General features: G+C 41.0%; 1 protein-coding gene across 2 annotated transcripts in view; it reads left to right on the plus strand.

Annotated features, from left to right (window-relative positions):
* The window catches only part of slc35f1 (solute carrier family 35 member F1), a 66,619-nt gene extending 47,048 nt beyond the window's left edge, over positions 1-19,571 (plus strand). The window contains exons 4-8 of one of the 2 annotated variants that reach the window (XM_026318684.1): positions 6,649-6,808; positions 7,006-7,162; positions 12,548-12,600; positions 12,763-12,917; positions 18,691-19,571. In XM_026318684.1, coding sequence (XP_026174469.1) covers positions 6,649-6,808; positions 7,006-7,162; positions 12,548-12,600; positions 12,763-12,917; positions 18,691-18,924 — 759 coding nt within the window. In that variant the 3' untranslated portion in view covers positions 18,925-19,571. The remainder of the gene's footprint in view (positions 1-6,648; positions 6,809-7,005; positions 7,163-12,547; positions 12,601-12,762; positions 12,918-18,690) is intronic. The other variant, XM_026318685.1, reaches the window with a different exon arrangement.
* Positions 19,572-19,808: the final 237 nt, after the last annotated feature.

Here is a 19,808-nt window from a genome sequence, read left to right on the forward strand (position 1 = left end):
GAAGAGAAATGGCAGAGACAGAAAAGTCCGAGAGCGTGCCCTGTCGGCTTTCTTTATTTAAAAAAAGCACAACGTTTTGTTTTTATTATGATGGTATACCACTAAAACTAGACCCTTTACAGATTTGAATGATATACTTCTTTTATCTGTACGATCAGAATTGACGGAGTAATTTAAGTTTGTTTCGGCCTTACAAGAAAAAGATGCGTCAAAACGCATCGGCGCATGCGTCGACCCCAGAGGGTTAATCAGATGGGTTCAGGGCGGCAAGGACTACAATTCATCAATTGGTCCGATTCAAATCCGACAATGCGTGTGAGAGTTATTACAAGTTGAAGAAATGGTGGCGAGCCAAAAACCTGCGTCAACTTGCCGCGCCCGCCAAAGGAAAACCGTAATACTTTGGATAAGTATAAGTAATTTGGATAACTTTTGCAGCCCCATGGGTCTAGGTGATGCTGGCCAAAAATGAGCTCAATCAGTCAAAAGCCCAAGGAGGAGTTCGTTCAAGTTCGAGATGAGCAAAATCAACAAACTCAATGACCTCAAGATAAACTCCCAGCTGGTGGACTTCCTGTTGGTCACATGACCTCGACACAATAAGCTTTTTTGCATGGCCTGACATGAAGAAGAGATGTGCCAGGGTTTGTGACTGTGCAATGAAGAAAATGTCAGTGGGGCTCCCATAGGTGCAATGTATTTTCACCTTTTTCGGGGGCGCTGTAGAGCCATTCTTTTGAGGTTGTTTATGAAACCCATAAAATATCAAGTTTTCACGCGATTCTGAGGCGCATGCAAATTTTGGTGAGTTTTCACACACGTTCAGGGGGTCAAATTTGAGGGAGTTGCGGAACGTGAAGAATAATAACAAACAAAAAAAAAAAAAGAAAAAAAAAAGAAAAATCCTAACAATTTCCAGGCCCACGGCTACCTGTCAATCATAATATATACATTTTCTGAAAGGTCTAACGCCCAGTAACGTCATGGTGGGGTGCGGGTAGACGCTAGATGATGCCTGAAGCCGCCCCCCCCCCGCTTATTCGTCCCTTGCCTGTTGAGCGATTATAATAGTCCCTGCGCTTGGACCTTTGGTCCTTGCTCAGGCCTAATAATAACATATAATAACTATACTCCTGTGACCATCAGAGATAGATTTTAAAATGAACTAGAATTATTGACACTCTCAAAGAACAAGCAGACACCATAAATGCTTCCATCACCCTTGCTGATGTGGAGACAAATGGAAACCACGTGGCCCTGTCTCCATCCTTTGTGGACTCCTACAAATCTCTTGGAGTCCACATTAACAACAAACTGGACTGGTCAAACAATACAAATGCACAATACTCATGCCCACCCACTTCATGAGGAACTGTGATGAATGGGAAGTTCATTCCTCCTAAAGCTAAGACCGAGAGATTCAAGAAGTCTTTTGTGTCCACGGCCATAAGACTTTATAATTCTACCATATAAACAGTAACACACACACACACACACACACACAAACCCCCACCCCCCCACACACAAGAAAACAACAAAAAAAATAACTGCTGTAACAATTGAAAATTGAAAAGTAGTCTTCTTCTTCTTCTAATAGGGTTTCCACTGATTCACTACGAGAATAAACCATTTCTACATAAAACACAAGACAACACACAAATTGATTACAATGCGGTCTCATAATATAAATACATTATGAGTTAATATTGAGCACCACACACTCGACGCCAAACACAACTTAACAAAGTCCCAACATATTCATTGAAAGATACAGTCACAATAAAGCAAATGTTTGTGTACTTCGGACACTTATAAATGGTAATTCTCAGACCGTGAATAAACATGAAACTTACCCACGGCAATGCTTCATTAACTCTGCTGTGGGCGGTCCCTACTCCACACGCTAAATCACATCATGCATGACCATGTGATATTTCAGTTTTTCTTTTTTAATAAATTTGCAAAAATTTCTACATTACTGTTTTTTTCTGTCAAGATGGGGTGCTGAGTGTACATTAATGAGAAATAAAATGAACTTTTTTGATTTTGGCAAATGGCTGCAATGACACAAAGAGTGAAAAATTTAAAGGGGTCTGAATACTTTCCGTACCCACTGTAGATGGAGGTCATAGATGACACTGTCCCCATTTATGCAATAATTTAACATACCTTTTCACTGCGTTACACTGAATTCTGTAAAGCACTGAGTACAAATCCGGACCTGGGACCTGTTTCAGAAAGCGGGTTTAGTGAAAACCCAGAGTTTGTTAACCTTGAAATGAGGGATTGAAATGGGTTTCACAAAGCAGGTTCAGATTGGATTCAGATACTCAGTTACCGCGGTAACTTACTCCATGAACCAAACCTGCTTGCTGGCAGATTTTATAAGCCCTTAGTTGTTTCAGAGCCACTTGGCATTCAGATTGAAGATGCGGGAGGAGGCATGACGTGGCCTTTTGGTTCACAGAATTCAAGAGGCTAATCAAACCGTCTAGACGTCGTCTTTTTCTGAAGAATATCTTTATGATTGATACCGTTTTCTGCCAGTTTGTTCATTATCTTCATGATCTCCTCAACCCTTACATATATCATATGATTTCTTGTGGAAAGTCAGAGCAAGTTGTGTCAGTAGCTCTTCGTGTTTTTGCAAGTGGACATTTCCTTTATAACATTGGTGATGCAGAGCACATTTCAAAGGCAACTGTGTGGGCACCTAGTGTGAAATATGACTCTTACGCTCAAACGTCTGCTGTACAGCTTTGTGGTTTTCCCACACATCTTATCAAAAAGGAATTCTACAACATTGCAGGTATCACTTCAAGCAACAATTGGCACATTCAGCCTGTAGCTTTGACACTTTATGCACAAATCAATTTGTATATTTTAGGGTTTCCAGGTGTGATCGGCTGCATAGATGGGACCAATACCCCTGTCATGGCTCCCTCTGTAAATGAAGGTGATTATGGTGTAATGCGTTGTTGTTGCATCGTCGTTCCGTGGATTCTCGGCGTCGTTGCCAGGGAGAAAGAACAGCAACTCAGCACTGGTCTCAACACTGGTTTATTTGACCCAAACGGGGATCATCCACACGATTACACTTACCTTCTCCTCTGACAGTTCTCACTCTCAACTCTCAACCCTCTTTCCACAATCCCGCTTCTCCTCTAACTTTTTCTCTTCTCGCGATACTCTCTCTCAGTTTCTTAAAGGCACAGAACCTAATTTCACTCTAACATTCATCCTTACAATGGCAATAGGAAGTCCTTCCACAGTATTAATGTGCAGGTAAATAGTGGCCTTTAGCATTCATTATGAAAGATAATTCCATAACAGCTAATGCAGATTTTTTGTTCTGGTTGCTTAAGATCATATGTGATGCATCACGTGATAAATGTGGAAGCAAAGTGGCCTGGATCTGTGCACACTCTCAAATGTTTCATGTGTGTGTACTAAGCCACAGATTTGCCCGTGATGAGTACTAATATACACCTCCCTATGTTCTATTGTCCATGTATCTCTATACATATATTAAAATGTTAAACTGCATGCTCTCCTTTTTATAGGAGAGTTTGATGCTTACCTCCTTGGTGACAGAGGATACCCCTGCCAGCCACATCCTTTAACACCTTATTCTGATCCTGCACCTCCTGGCCCACAGCACAATTTCAGTTCAGCTCACACTGGTATTACTTTTTTTTAATATATATATATATATGTTCATGTTCTGCATACGAGATGATTAAAACTTCCAGTTCCACTGGAGAAAAATATGTGAAACATGTCGTCTTCTCCATTGCCATGGTGAGTCATTGTATCTGTGTTCCACTGACGTGGGCTTTTATATGTTGTCAGGCGTGTGCTTTACTCAGGGTAAGTTAGCTCCGGGTTGGTTGAACTAATTTTGATATGGTTTTCTGAAACCAGAAACTCAGGTCAGGGTTAACTTCAGAGTTTGTTCAACCCGCTTTCTGAAACAGGCCCCTGGACCTGGTTTTCCACCTTAACAATTCCTGGAAATTTTAACTATTTTTACACTATTTTCAACGTAAGCATAACTAACAGCATAAATTAAATCCACCTGCATAGTTTGAACACAGATGAATACAGCCATCACAAAGCCTCCTACTGAAACCCAATAACGATCCAAGCCACCCTTCAGTTACCACCCCCTGTCACTTATTATTTGAGCCTTAAATATCATTTCCAAAGCACTAATACTATTCAGTCCAAACAGGCTTCAATAACATTTGTAGATATTGAGACATTTCATAAAATTTCAAATTACTCAACAAACTTGAATAAATCAACCATAATACCGTGATTTGAGGATGCCTGGAATTCTGCAGATCAAGTCTCCCCCTTTGTTCTGAGACAAAGAATATTAAATACTTAGATACTGCATCACTATTTCCCCCATGCTGTCAGAGCTCTTTAACCGCAAATGTACCCCTTAAAAAAAAAAGGAAAAAATTTTCAAACACTGGTCCATCCTTCCTCTGTCACTCATTGGCTGAATTGCTATGGTCAAATGAACTGTTCTGTTCTCAATGCTTCTCATCACTTGACTCATTAAATATAGTTTTAGTAGAAAAAGTAAGAAATCTCTCAAGAAAACACAAGGTTGCCATCAGGCCTCAAACTGTATAAATTACTACCTGCCAATCCAACTACAATATTTAGTCAAATGGATTCAGAAGAACAATCACAGCGTTTCATGGATAATAACAACTGAAACAAAATCAATGCAGACGTGAAACCTTGTCTTCCTACCATGTATTATAAAAACCAACTACAAAAGGATATTACAATCTTTTCAACTCTGACAACTTGACAAATTTAGTGACAACAAAATCTAAATCATAAAGCAGAAGTACACTCAGATCTGACACAAATTCACCCCTCTTCATCGCCTACTTGAAAATGACCAGTTCATATCATCCAATAGATAATTATCTATTTCGATTTCAATCGATAATTCAGTCAAAGACCTATTACATGTTGTGCCAGCTTGGCTGGTGGCCAGGAACATTTCCACACAAATGCCTACCAACCTGTAAAAATACACAATACATTATTAATATTATTATTACTACTACTACTACAATAATAAAAACCATGGTGAACAATTGTGATGTTTTGAATTGCTACCACATTAGCTGTCTTGTGTTTCTTGTGGGCCCTCTAACCTAATTCCATACAATGCTAAAACACATTGCATTGAAAATCAGATATTTGTCATCACATATTAAGCCTGCTGTGATGGACTGGTGACCTGTCCATGGTGTACCCCTGTCTGTGACCCTAAATAAGAATAGGTGGGTATAGATAATGGATGGATGGATATTAGGCCTGCATAGGGGTAGTGGGACACTTGTCTGTTTGGAATGAAGGAGTTCGCTTATATTATTGAGTCAAAAATGAAGTAAGTGGAGTGAAGTGGAGTAATGGAGTTAGAGCCATTGAGTGGATCTGGCAGGACAGACAGACTAGATCAAGGGTTGGCAACCTTAAACACTCAAAGAGCCATTTGGACCTATTTTCCACAGAAAAGAAAACACCGGGAGCCGCAAAACCCTTTTGAAATATAAAATAAAATAACACAGGATAAAACGTTTCTTGCCTTTATTCTGTCTTTCAAATATTCTCCATCTGTGAACGGCTTCCCGTGCCTGGCCATTTCATGAGCGGCCACAAAACTAGCGTATGTGGTTGGATTTGCAGACTTCATCCACTTCTTAAAAACATTTTTGCTCATATCAACCTTCCGCATCAGTACTGAAACGACTTTTTTTCTATTATCTCCATCCGGATATTTTTGAGCAAAGGAATTGTTTATTCTGGAAATGTCTTGCAACATTTGACTTTTTGTTGTTTGCTAGTTTCTCATCACATATTAAGAATACTGGTAAACCAGTCTCATCAGCAGTGAAAGCAAATAAGTCTGCCCACGTAGCGTTGAACATTCTGTTTTCTTCAGATACTTTTCTTTTCTTAGAATTCTCCATAGTTGGCTTACCTGGGGTCGAAAAATTATAGAAATTGCGTTCATGTTCACCATGGTTTTAGATATTGTGTACAAGCTGTAGAAAGGTTGGCAAAGTGTAAAACACAGGGACATACACTTGAAAGTGTTGCCTCACAGCAAGAAGGATCTGCGTTCAAGCCCAGCTCGATCCTTGGGCCTTTGTTTGTGGAGTTTGCATGCTCTGCCCATGTCTATATGGGTTTTCTCTAGTTACTTTGGTTCCTTCTCCCCATGATTATTATTATTATGAAGGTTAGATTGATTGGTGACCCTAAATTGCCCTGAAGAACTGAATATGGGTAATTCTCTATCTTTATGCATCAGCTGTGATGGATGGATCCTGCCAGTCTCTTTCAGTAAAGTCCAAGACCACACCCTCATGAAAGGAACCTGTGAATATGACAAAAGTGTATTTTGATGGTCTTTGTAGCCGCCTTGAGCTCATGAGTTTATATAGACACCAGCAGCCTCTGAGAGAATGAAGGCACATCTTTTCAAATATGTCATTGACCCCACTTATGATACCCTAGAAAAAGTGCTGAACTCACTTCAGAGCTGGAAGTAACTGAGCCATAAATAAAATAAGTCATTGGGTGCTTTTGTGTGTCTGTTCTTCCTTTCAGCTGTTAGACTGTTTTGTCATCCCAGTGGTCCTTCTGCTATCCTGGTTTTTTCTCTTGGTGAGGTACAAGGCAGTCCACTTTGTCGGGGCAGGATTGTGTCTTCTGGGTATTGGTTGCATGGTGGGAGCTGACATTCTACTTGGCCGGCAGCAAGGCCTTGGTAATTATCCACATACTCATATACATTCTTACAGTACACAGCACTACAAATGAAAATTTGTTTCCAGTCATCTCATCTTAGCTCAGACATACAAAAAGCACACATAGGCACAGGCACATGTCAATGCTCCTGTTTTTTGGGGTTACATTAAGTTTCTTCCTCACCTCTTTCTCTCTTGTGCTCCCTCATCTGTCTAGGAGATCAGAAGCTATTTGGGGATCTTTTGGTTCTGGGAGGAGCAACACTGTATGGGATCTCCAACGTATGTGAGGAATTCATCGTGAAGAACCTGAGCCGTGTGGAATTCCTTGGCATGATGGGACTCTTCGGATCCTTCTTCAGTGGCATTCAGCTGTGAGTTTGTGTGGGAGGGGCAACATACTTCAGGAGAGCTGGGCAGTGATGGCAAGTAGTATAAATAAGTATGGTAAAGTATGGGAAGTTTAAATGTAGTACTTGAGTACTATATTAGATTTGATTAGAAAATCTTTATTGATCCACAAGGGAAATTCCTTGGTCACAGTAGCTCAGATACACACACACATTCTTAAATATTAAATAATTATTTTTAAGTATTCAAATACTTTTGAGTACTTGAAGCACTTGTAATTCAATTTATGGTACTTTAATAATAGGCAGTTAATTAAATAATTCAGTAATTAAGATGAATTTTCACCCTGTTCTTAACCATTGTAAAACAACGATTCCATTTACTTTACATAAACATAAGATGTAAATACTGAAACAATAACACACATATTGTCAAGACCTCCACCCTTTTCCTGTTCTGGGACTTTTATTTTTTTTGTTTCCTATGCCCTGATGTGTGTGTTAGTCCTTGATTTTTTTTACTTGTGCCTTGTTGTCTCCTTTCCCCCACACTATATAAGCCCCTTTGTCCTCAGCTTGCCAGTTTGCTGTGGCACCACCTGAATTATTATTTTCATCGATGGACTCTATTATCTTGCCTTTGGAACTATGGTGTAGCTGACTGCTTAGTGTTCATCTTTTAGTTAATTCAGATTGTGTTGGTGTTGCCTCTTTTGTGCCACATGCCTCTTGTCTCGTCTCGTCAAAACATATAATCCACAAGAGTTGTAGTTGTAGAGTTGTAGTGCCATTGGAGCTTAATTGACAGGTAAGTTGCGTTTCTGTCCATGACTGCAATAGAGCTTGTGTCTGAGGTTATCAGTCTAGCCTGCTCTCCCGGTGTCATTTTAACTCCAATCTGGACAAACTGCGCATTTTGTTGTTGTACAAGATGTTAGGAATCTAGCTGGTAAAAAAAAAAAATTAAGACAAAGACAGTGCTGTTGCTAGTGTGTCTCTTTTTCTACCGTATAAACGGCTTAGTTTTCAGCTTGTCTGCTATTGCTCACTGGGTAGGGCGTGTGTCTGTAGCGCGGAATACTTGGGCTCGATCCTACCCAAGGTTGCCTTTTAAAATTTTTGAGATGAGATACAATCTCCAACTTCTGAAGTAATCAACATGTATTGCAAGCCGCAATAACAGCATGCTTTCAGCAATCACACACATTTTCCTCAGGAAATGCCCGTTTTAGTTATTCTGTGCTATTCTGCACATGCGTGATAGCCCTACGTAGGTAGTGTTATCAGCAACAATAGTGAGGGCTAAGCCACCCAAAGGATGAAATTCTAGAACTTTCCCTGGTCAGACTTCAGTCTAATATGAATACCCAGGTGAACAATGACAAATTTAGTGATAGCCATGGAATTTGAATGCAGAAGTGGTAAAGGACACGATCGTGCTCCTTCACACACTGGTATAAAAGCCCACTGCTGAAAAGGCCATCAAGAACATCCAGAGAGTCCATATTCATTTACCTGTCTGTCGACCCTTACCAATTGAAAATCATCCCAAGTTTCAAGAGAGTCAGGAATGATTTCATTTATCCATGTTTATGTGAAACATAACAGGCTGCATTCATGGTAAACTCTGTGATCTTTCATCAGTCTCTAGAGGCTGAGTCATGGCCTGGACTTCTAGTTTTTAGGTCAAAACATTTCACTACTCATCCAAGTAGCATCATCAGTATAAGAGAAAGCTGGTATGGAAACTTCAGTTTATCTTCCAGGCTGGTTCCACTCCACCCCTAGTCCCATTAGCTCATTAGGTGAGCTATGTCAATTGGCAAGTTATGTCTGAACCCTCCACTCCTGTTAAGGGAGGGTTTTTCCACCTGAACATGGCTTCTCTAACTCCTCTCTCAAATCATCTACCCTGACCAAAATTATAAATGCAACACTTTTGTTTTTGCCCCCATTTTTCATGAGCTGAACTCAAAGATCTAAGACTTTTTCTATGTACACAAAAGGCCTATTTCTCTCAAATATTGTTCACAAATCTCTCTAAATCTGTGTTAGTGAGCACTTCTCCTTTGCTAAGATAATTCAATTTAATTCAATTCAGTTTTATTTGATATAGCACCAGATCACAATACAAATCATCTCAAGGCATTTTACAAAATCAAAAAACCAAGATCAAGAAAAAACCAACCATCCAAGATCGTCTGAGACCAGCCACCCATACAGCTGCTACAACAATCGGTTTGCATAACCAAAGAATTTCTGAACAAACTGTCAGAAACCGTCTCAGGGAAGCTCATCTGCAACGCAGTGGATTGAGTGGCCCATGGTGGCGGTGGGGTTATGGTATGGGCAGGAGTACATTATGGACAACGAACACAGGTGCATTTTATTGATGGCATTTTGTATGCACAGAGATACCGTGACAAGATCCTGAGGCCCATTGTTGTGCCATTCTTCCATGACCATCACCTCATGTTGCAACATGTTGCAAGATTCTGTGCACAATTCCTGAAAGCTGAAAACATCCCAGTTCTTGCATGGCCAGCGTACTCACCGGACATGTCACCCACTGCAGGGTGATGGAAGTCAAAAAGAAGGTATTGGTCTGTGTGTGTGGGTTTCCTGTAAACTTCTATCTCTAGGTTACCATCAGACCTGATGACGACCTCACAGTCCAAAAAGGCTAGCTCTTTGGTGTCCTTTCTGGTGAATTTGATGTTTATGTCTTTGTGTGTGTTGGTCCTGACAGGAACTAGAGATCTTATTTCTCCTATATTAGCTTCTCTTCATTGGCTCCCTGTAAAATATAGAATAGAATTTAAAATCCTTCTTCTCACATACAAAACCCTTCATGATCAAGCTCCTTCATACCTTAAATTCAATTCAATTCAATTCAGTTTTTTTTGTATAGCGCCAAATCACAATACAAATTATCTCAAGGCACTTTACAAAAAGTAAAAACTCAACTAATCCCTCATGAGTAAGCACTTGGCGACAGTGGTGAGGAAAAACTCCCTTTAATGGAAGAAAAAACCTCCAGCAGAACTGGGCTCAGTTTGGGCGGCCATCTGCCTCGACCAGTTGGGGTGAGTGGATAGAGGAGCGAGAAAAGCCCTCACTCACTGGACTGAATGACTACAGACCTGTCACCTTAACTTCTGTGGTCACAAAGTCCTTTGAGAGACTGGTGTTGACCCACCGGAAGGACATTCCAGGCCCATTGCTTCACACCCTGCAGTTGTCTATTTGACAAACAGGTCAGTAGAAGATGCAGTCAACATGGCACTACATTACATCCTGTAACATCTCAACTAACCAGGGACCTATGTTCGGGTCCTGTTTGTGGACTTCAGCTTGAAATTCAACACCATTGTCTCAGATATCCTCTGGTCAAAACTGACCCAGCTCAAAGTGCCAGCCTCCACATCTCAGTGGACAACCAGCTTTCTGACAAGACAGGAGGCAGCAGGTGAAGCTGGAAAAACCACATCCAGCACCTGGTCAATCAGCACAGGAACCCTCAGGGACACATCCTCTCCCCCCTGCTCTTCTGCCTCTCCACCACTGACTGCACGTCAGGAGATCCCTCGCTTAAACTCTTGAAGTTCACAGGCAACACAACAATCATCATGACAAAGCACAATGAGAACCAATGTGTCAGAATCAAATTCCTTGCCACTAAATGGGATTATGATGAGTTCCACTTTGTTCTGTCTTTTTAATAACCATGAACATGGTGTTTCTGTAATGAGCAGGTCCACACTCTTTTCACTTATAATGAAACCAACAGGTGAGTCAAGAAACGGCGCAAACTATGAAAGGATGAGGGTGTCCTAGATGAGTTAAACAGGTCAAGTAAAGATACTATGTGAAATGCAAATCTTCTGTTAGTATTCTTGTTTACAAACAATTACTACTGTGAACATCATGCAGCTAATGGTGGTGGTGGGCTTTAAGACAATGCAGTGGCATTGTCATGATCAGCAACTTTACTTCCTGTCTCATGCTTTTAGTTTAAAGAACCATACAGAATCTGGTTTCCTACTGTCTACTCTCAATTGATTATGTAATTGATTTCACCTGTGTTCTCGTCCCTGCTCACAGTCATATACCCTCTCTCACCCATAGACAAACTGCCAGGTTGTCTGTGAAACCATCACTAATCCTGCCCACTGGTTTTGCCTGCATTGATCTGCTCCACGCGACCTGGTTCATCAAAGCTGCTGATCACAGACCCTCTCGCCTTGTTCTGCTATTCTAAGCTAAGTAAAACTACCTTTTTGTTTATGGAAGGAATGTTTTTGCCCAAGAGGACTTTTCTGTTTTGCCTTACATGACAACCAGCGAATCCATGTCAAGCTAAGTTTACTCACTCCCTGTTTCATGTTTTGAAGAAGAGAAATGTTTTTTGCTCAAGAGGATATTACTGGTACCAAGTAAAGATCAGGAATATCATGTACATTTGTGTCTTGTTTCATGAATGCAGACAAGAGATGTTGCCCAAGAGGATACCGTTTGTATCTAATTAAAGACCAAAAATATCATACCAAGCTAAGTAACTTTGTTTCATGTTTCATGTTTTGTAGAAGAGAATTGTTTTTTGCTCAAGAGGATCTTACTGTTACCAAATTAAAGATCAGGAATATCATGCCAAGCTATTTACTTTTGTAATTGGAAAAAAGGAATGTTTTACTTAAGAGGAATTTTTGTGCAGCTCATATGACAACGAGGGAATCCATGTCAAACTAAGTCAGATCATTTCTTGTTTCTTGATTGGAGAAAGAAAGTCTCCATGTCAACACGCAGCTAAGGATGAGACTCTTGGTTTAGCAGCCTGGATTTACCTAGTTTTTCAGTTATGCCAATGTAAGAAGACCTGTTTTGTACTGTGTTTCCCTCCAATGCTTAACATGACTGGCCATTAGTGGAGGAGATTTTTGTTATTATAACATCTGTTTTCTCTGAGTTGTCAATTCAGATATCTAGGATGCTCTGACGAAGGAAAACCCGAGCCCTCAGATATTGCTCTGTGGAACCAACAGACTGGACAACAACTCAACTTCTCATCTGTCTCGATCACCCTGATACTGCCAGGTCCTGGCCTTGGCAGTAATCATCACACCCAGAAACTTCTCCGGCTTCATCCCATTGACTGGTCACCCACTCACTGTTTTCATTTTCTTGTCATCAAGAAATAAATTAAAAGTCTTTATTTTCACTAGAGTTTTGGTGTCGGCAAATTACTGGTCCTCATTTCCCTCAAATCATGAGAGCCATATTGTTTATTGGAAGTTCAAAGCAAATTAATCTTTACAACTTGGATAACTTTTCTAGTTGTCAACATGCACTTTATACATTATGTGTACCAAAATTGAGAATATGGCTTAATGTGTCTGTGTTCTGTTGCAGGGCCATCATGGAACACAAGGAGCTGCTGAAGGTACCCTGGGACTGGCACATAGGTGAAAATGCACATGCACATGCACACACAAACACAGACATACACATATGACTTGGATGCATATACACAAGTATTGTTAACAGCAACATGTAACCTACAGGCAATCTAATATTTTTAAAACCACTATTAAATGAAAAATATTTGATCATCTCTGTGCCTGCAGGTTTTCTCTATGTTGGCTTCAGTGCCTTCATGTTTGGCCTATACAGCTTCATGCCAGTTGTGATGAAGAGAACAAGTGCCACTTCAGTTAGTCTCTCTCTGCTCACAGCTGACCTGTACAGTCTCTTCTGTGGTCTTTTCCTCTTTCACTATAAGGTAATATTGATTTCCAGGAATGCATCAATTTTGGTAAAAGCAGATCAAAAGATAGCTGAACATCTAGCATCACACTCCACCATGAATCAGATAATGTTATAGGACTGACCTAATCAATCTGAATCATACTTTATTCATGCACTTAACTAAACAGACTTCTGTTATTAATGTGATAGTATTTCTGGTGGGTGGTGAGTATGAAAGTCTAAGAAGGGAATAAAAGGTATGTGTGCAAGGCAGAGTCTGGTGGACATCTACAGACTGGATTGAGAATGGAGTCAATGGTTTTGTACTGTACCTGTGCATGTCTGACCCCAGAAGTCCAGTTCATTTGACTATTGAGAGTGCTCCGGGCTGTGCCTGGGCACAATACGCTGAACTGACAGAGCAACATAGCAATGCTGATTATCAAACTTTGATTTCATAATATTAAAAATATGTGTGACAAATACTGATCATAGGTAGCTGCATGCGGCCCTCTTGCTGTTGGTCCACTGGCACTGCTATACATTTGGGAGGTTCAGGTGTCAAATTTTCACCTGCTCTTCTGTTTTTGTCCCTCTTAGGTGTTTAGCTTGCTCAGGATCAGAGGGAGGTCTGAAGGTAATCAGAAATCCACTTTTGTGACATTGCTACTGCTAGTTAGGGGCCGTTCACATTACGTCTTTTGTTTGCTCAAGTTTGTTAGTTTAAATGGAGACATGCTGCAACCACACACTACCATTGTGTTGCACATGCATAGCGACATGCCCTTTTTTCCAAGCGTAGTGCAGTGAAATTAAAAAATGGTTCCAGAGGGCTGCCTACAGATGAGAGTGGAGAGCTTGGGCTCTGGAAAAGGTGCAGTTGTCGACTGCTATGGATACAAGAGCAACAGTGACGTAGATGGCTTCAACAGGCGGTCAGGACCAGAGGTGGTGCGACAGAGAAGAGCAGGACTGGTGCAGCATCGGTGGCTCCGGTTGCTGACCTACAAAGGTGACCATGATCTGGGATGGTGTCGGCAGCTCTGACTGGGAAACCAGAACCTGGGGCGATGTTGACCACACCAGTTGGCAACTCAGTAACCAGGACATGACCAAGAAACACAGTTACATCGGCAATGGTGGCCAACCAATACGAACACCAGAAACAACGGCAATGCTGGTCTTCAGAACATTGATCCCTCTTAGACTACGAGCTGGGGTTGGCGTGACTGGCTCTGGCTGGTGACTCGCCAGCTATGACAGGACCATGAAGCATAGTGGCAGCCTACCCACTGGGAAGACAAGGAACAGGACTGGGAACCTCAACAGGGACTGCACACTGAAGTCTGGAACATGGTGGAGGAGCCACAGCTTTCCACAGCATGGTCATCAGCACATTGAGGTCCTACAGCAAGGGTTGGAGGCTCAGTGGGGATGTGACGAACAGCACACTCAGATCTGAAGAGCAGGTTAGAGGCTCAGAAGGGAGGTGGTTGTTAGGTCTGGCCAGAAACTGTGGCTCTGGCTATGCCTGGGATACTGTCACCATCCAGGATCTTCAGTGGCGCTTAGTGGAATTGAGAGCTGGCTGCTGGAGAGTCTGCTGCTGCATATTTCACAGAGGTGATGGACAGATTGCCTGGGTCTTCAGCTTCTTCCAGATAGCCCGAGCTTCCATTGAGGTCAAGTATGCAGTAGATCACGCCAGTCCTTGTACAGTGTTCAACATCTTGTACAGCGAGGGAATGAGTGAAATGTTGTGGATGTTAGCGGCACCTTCACAGGCGGCTGTGGTTCAGGAGGTAGAGCAGATTGCAGGTTGGTGGGACCAGTAACTGCACATCAGCAATATACAGTTCCAGGACCAGGGACACCCTGCAGAAGGTACAGAGAGAGAGAGAACAGAGAGATTAGGGAGGGAGCTCAGTGCACCGATGGTCCTCGGGCAGTCTAGACCTATAACAGCATAACTAAGGGATGGTTCAGGGTTACCTGAAGCCAGCCCTAACTATACGCTTTGTCCAAAAGGAAGGTTTTAAGTCTAGTCTTAAAAGTACAGAGAGTATCGGCCTCCTGAACCCAGACTGGGAGCTGGTTCCACAGGAGAGGAGCTTGATAGCTAAAGGCTCTGCCTGCCATTCTACTTTTGGAAACTCTGGGAACCACAAGTGGACCTGCACTCTGAAAGAGAAGTGGTCTATTGGGATAATATGGTAGTAAGAAGTCTTTAAGGTATGAAGGAGCTTGATCATGAAGGGATTTATATGTGAGAAGAAGGATTTTAAATTCTGTTCTGTATTTTACAGGGAGGCAATGAAGAGAAGCTAATATAGGGGAAATATGATCTCTCTTGCTAGTTCCTGTCAGGACTCTTGCTCCAGTATTCTTGATTAACTGGAGGCTTTTTGTGGAGATACTGGGACATCCAGATAGTAATGAGTTACAGTAATCTAGCCTTGAGGTAACAAATGCATGGACTAGTTTTTCTGCATCATTTTGAGACAGGATGTTCCTAATTTTGGAAATGTTGCGCAGGTGAAAGAATGCAGTTCTAGAGATTTGTTATGTGTGAGTTAAAGGACATGTCCTGGTCAAAAATAACTCCAAGGTTTTTTACAATAGTGCTGGAGGCCAGGGCTATGCCATCTAGGGTAGCTATAATTTTAGAAAAGTTATTTCTGAGATTTTTTGGCCCAAATATAATGACTTCTGTTTTCTCTGAGTTTAAAAGTAAAAAGTTACTGGTCATCCAGGCCTTTATGCCAGTTAGACAGGCTTGAAGTCTGGTTAACTGGTTTGTGTTAACAGGTTTAACAGATAGATACAACTGAGTGTCATCTGCATAGCAGTGGTAATTAATAGAGTGCTTCCTAATGACATATCCTAAAGGAAGCATGTACAGGGTGAACAGAATCGGTCCTAGCACGGAGCCTTGTGGAACTCCATAACTAACTTTTGTTCGTGTGGAAGGTTCATCATGGACATGAACAAACTGGAATCTGTCTGATAAATAGGATTGGAACCATTTTAATCCTGTTCCTGATATCAGTCACATGCTCCAGTCTCTGTAATAAGATGTGGTCTAAGAGACCAAGTATAGAAACAAGTCCATTATCTGAGGCTAAGAGAAGATCGTTGGTGACTTTTAATAGTGCTGTTTCTGTACTATGATGTGCTCTAAATCCTGATTGAAAATCTTCAAATAGTTCATTCCTGTGTAAGTGGTCTGATAGCTGCTTAGCAACAGCTTTTTCAAGGATTTTAGAAATAAAAGGTAGGTTGGATATTGGTCTATAATTAGCCAAGACTCCTGGATCAAGACTAGGTTTTAGGAGTAAGGGTTTTATTACTGCAGTCTTAAAAGCCTGTGGTACGTAGTCTGATACTAGAGATAAATTTACGAAGCCTAATAAAGATGAGTTCATTAATGGCAGGGTGTCTAGTCAGGATGGGGTCTAAGAGACACGTTGATGATTTAGATGAATCAACTATTGACGTGAATTCAGAGAGATCTATTGGAGAGAAGCAGGCTACAGGGCTGAAAAGAAACCTGGGATTGGTCTTATTTTCCTCTATTAGTGATGAATAGTATGCAGTTCTGGCTTTACGGAGAGATTTTTTTATATGTTAATAGACTGTCTTTCCAGTCTAGATAAAATTCTTCTAAACTTGTGGAACGCCACTTCCTTTCCAGCCTTCGTGATGTTGTTGTCCAAATATTCCATAGCGCTGAGAATCTGTTAAGGTACAAAACTGTACTATGGAGCTTATCTCCTCTGATTCACTAACTTCTTTTTCAGGGGGGCCACAGTATCAGCGTTCAACATGATCAATTTGGTAGGGAGTAGGATTGAGGCAGCTGCCCTCCACTGTGTCGGTATATGGCATAGATGTAAATAAAGATGGAATCATTTTCTTAAATTTATTAACAGCACTGTCAGATAAACGTCTGCTGTAGTGGAATTTTCTTCCGAATGCTATATGATCCATTATCTTTAATGCAAAAGTTATTGAAGAATGATCTGACAAAAGAGAATTTTGGGAAAAACTATTAAATGTTCAGTTTCGAGGCCATAGGTCAGAATAAGATCAAGGGCTGAGACTATTATTTTCACCAACATCTACATGAATGTTAAAATCTCCCACTATAATGATTTTATCTGATCTAAGCACTAAATCAGACAGGAAGTCTGGAAATTCAGTTAAAAACTCAAAGTAAGGGACAGGTGGACGGTAAACAATGGAAAGCAGGAATGCATTTGACTATAGTTGCTGGTGTCTCTAGCTTCATGTTTCTGACTATAAAATCGCCAATCATCAGAGTCGGTTTCTCAGTGGGTGTGTTGCTAAGTGGGGAAAATCTGTTAGAAACATGAACAGGCAGGACAAGGGTCGGCAACCTTAAACACTCAAAGAGCCATTTGGACCCATTTTCCACAGAAAAGAAAACACCAGGATCTGCAAAACCCTTTTGAAATATAAAATAACACAGGATAAAACGCTTCTTGCCTTTATTTTTTTTAAAGTCCGAGAATACATGTTCAGAAATCTTAATGAAAGATTCTTTTAAATATTCTCTGTCTGTGAAGTGAATTCTCTGTCCATTGAGTGGATCTGGCAGGACAGACAGACTAGATCAAGGGTTGGCAACCTTAAACACTCAAAGAGCCATTTGGACCCATTTTCCACAGAAAAGAAAATACCGGGAGCCGCAAAACCCTTTTGAAATATAAAATAAAATAACACAGGATAAAACGTTTCTTGCCTTTATTCTGTCTTTCAAATATTCTCCGTCTGTGAACGGCTTCCCGTGCCTGGCCATTTCATGAGCAGCCGCAAAACTAGCGTATGTGGTTGAATTTGCAGACTTCATCCACTTCTTAAAATTTTTTTTGCTCATATCAACCTTTCGCATCAGTTCTGAAATGGCTTTTTTTCTCTCATCTCCATCTGGATATTTTTGAGCAAAGGCTCATTCTGGAAATGTCTTGCAACATTTGACTTTTTGTTGTTTGCTAGTTTCTCATCACATACACCTCACATCAGCATACTGTTAAACCAGTCTCGTCAGCAGTGAAAGCAAATGAATCTGCCCACGTAGCATTAAACCTTCTGTTTTCTTACTTTCTTACTTTTCTTTTCTTAGAATTCTCCATAGTTGGCTTACCTGGGGTAGAAAAATTATAGAAATCGCGCAGGCAGCTGTCACACATTGGCGGTTGTGACGAATATAAAGAGCCACAGCAGAGGGATAAAAGAGCCGCGGGTTGCTGACCCATGGCATAGGAGTATGTTTCCATCCGACTGTCACCCAGGCTAATTCTCCAGGCTGCCCCAGAGCTGCCCTTGGACAGCTAACAGACCCTGATCTCGGTGGGTCCACACCACACCAATTTTTGATTGTAGCTGAACTAATAGTATCAACCCATAAAATGTTTTAGAACAACATAGTAGTGATTTTCTTAAACAAGAGGAAATCTGTGACATCAGCAAAGCCCTTCAGAAAGAGAGAGAAAATCAGCTAGCTTTGTGCAGTAAAGATGCGTTGTCAGGGGGCGCGGGCCATGGGGGTGGTGGCATTGAGGTTGCTTTAACAACCCTGCATCCCCACTTTCAATGTCTGTGTATGAGCTAAAATGACTCTGCTGTTAAATGAATATTGCGTATGTATGTGTGATGAAGAGGAGTTGGCTTAAAATTCCTAGGGAACAGTAAGTATGGATACACATTATATTTACACAACTGAATGTGAACCAACATTATGCATCAATACAACTTCTAGCCTTAAATCTGTCTGTCTGTTACAGTTCTCAGGCCTCTATCTGTTGTCCTTCCTTATCATTATCTTGGGTCTGGTCCTTTACTCCTCCTCGTCTACCTATGTGGCCCAGGATCCACGAGTCTACAAACAGTTCAGGAACACGGGTGGCCAGCCAGACCCTAACCCACTCCCATTCAGTCCTGGAGTTCTGGAGCCCTCTGTCATCTATACCAGCCTGGGCGCAGAGCCACGGGACAATCTACCTGTATGTGTAGCCTAAGAAGATTTGGAAAGGACTCAGCCTGGTGGATCAGTGAGTCAGCTGCAGCATCAGATGTAGTCTACTGAGGAGGGCAGTTGCATGACCAGGTTTTCATTCTGTGGGTGGTATTGAGGGACAAAGTCAACATTGTGTAGGTGACAAAGCTGAGACAAATTCATATATCCACTTATGTATCTGATAATTGAAGGGCCAGAATGTAAATTGCAAAGCAAGTGACAATGTCAATTTCACTGTGATCAAATATTTTGACTAGTGTCTGTAAACTACCATACATAGATAGATGATACATAGATGATATTTTATTTAATCTTGTTTTTTTCTAAATTTGTTAAGAATGTTTGTGCTGAATACCTGTGTGTATGCTATGCTTGTATTTATTTAATTTTTGATTATTTGATTGAAATCTATAGTGTTTCTAAACCTGCCTGAGGGGAATCAGTAAATATCTGAATACATCGCAGTGACAGATGTGGGGAATAAATGTCTCCTAAATGTTCAACAAATTTACACTATTTCAACCAACTGAAGAATCAGAAGGGTTTTCCCTGTATTTTTCACATTCTAGATATTTGTAGGTAGTACATACTTTATGCCAAACATGCATTCAATATTTACCTGGCAGAATGTTATTTTGACAGTATGAAGAGGACTTTAAAACAGCATCAGTGAACTGATGAAATAAAAGTTAAACTTAGAGACTTAAACTTATTCCAGGATTTCTGGAATCTTGGATACTGTTCTCTGAAGAAAACACCCAAAATACAATCAAGGTGTTTACTATAGGACTGGACTTACAGACAGGTTTGCTAGGTTTGAGCCATCTCAGACCTGTCAGAAGGTAAACTATGCTGTAATCACATTAATCACACTAGATTATTCTA

This window comes from Mastacembelus armatus, chromosome 24 (genome assembly GCF_900324485.2).
Source record: "Mastacembelus armatus chromosome 24, fMasArm1.2, whole genome shotgun sequence".
Taxonomy (NCBI): Eukaryota; Metazoa; Chordata; class Actinopteri; order Synbranchiformes; family Mastacembelidae; genus Mastacembelus; species Mastacembelus armatus.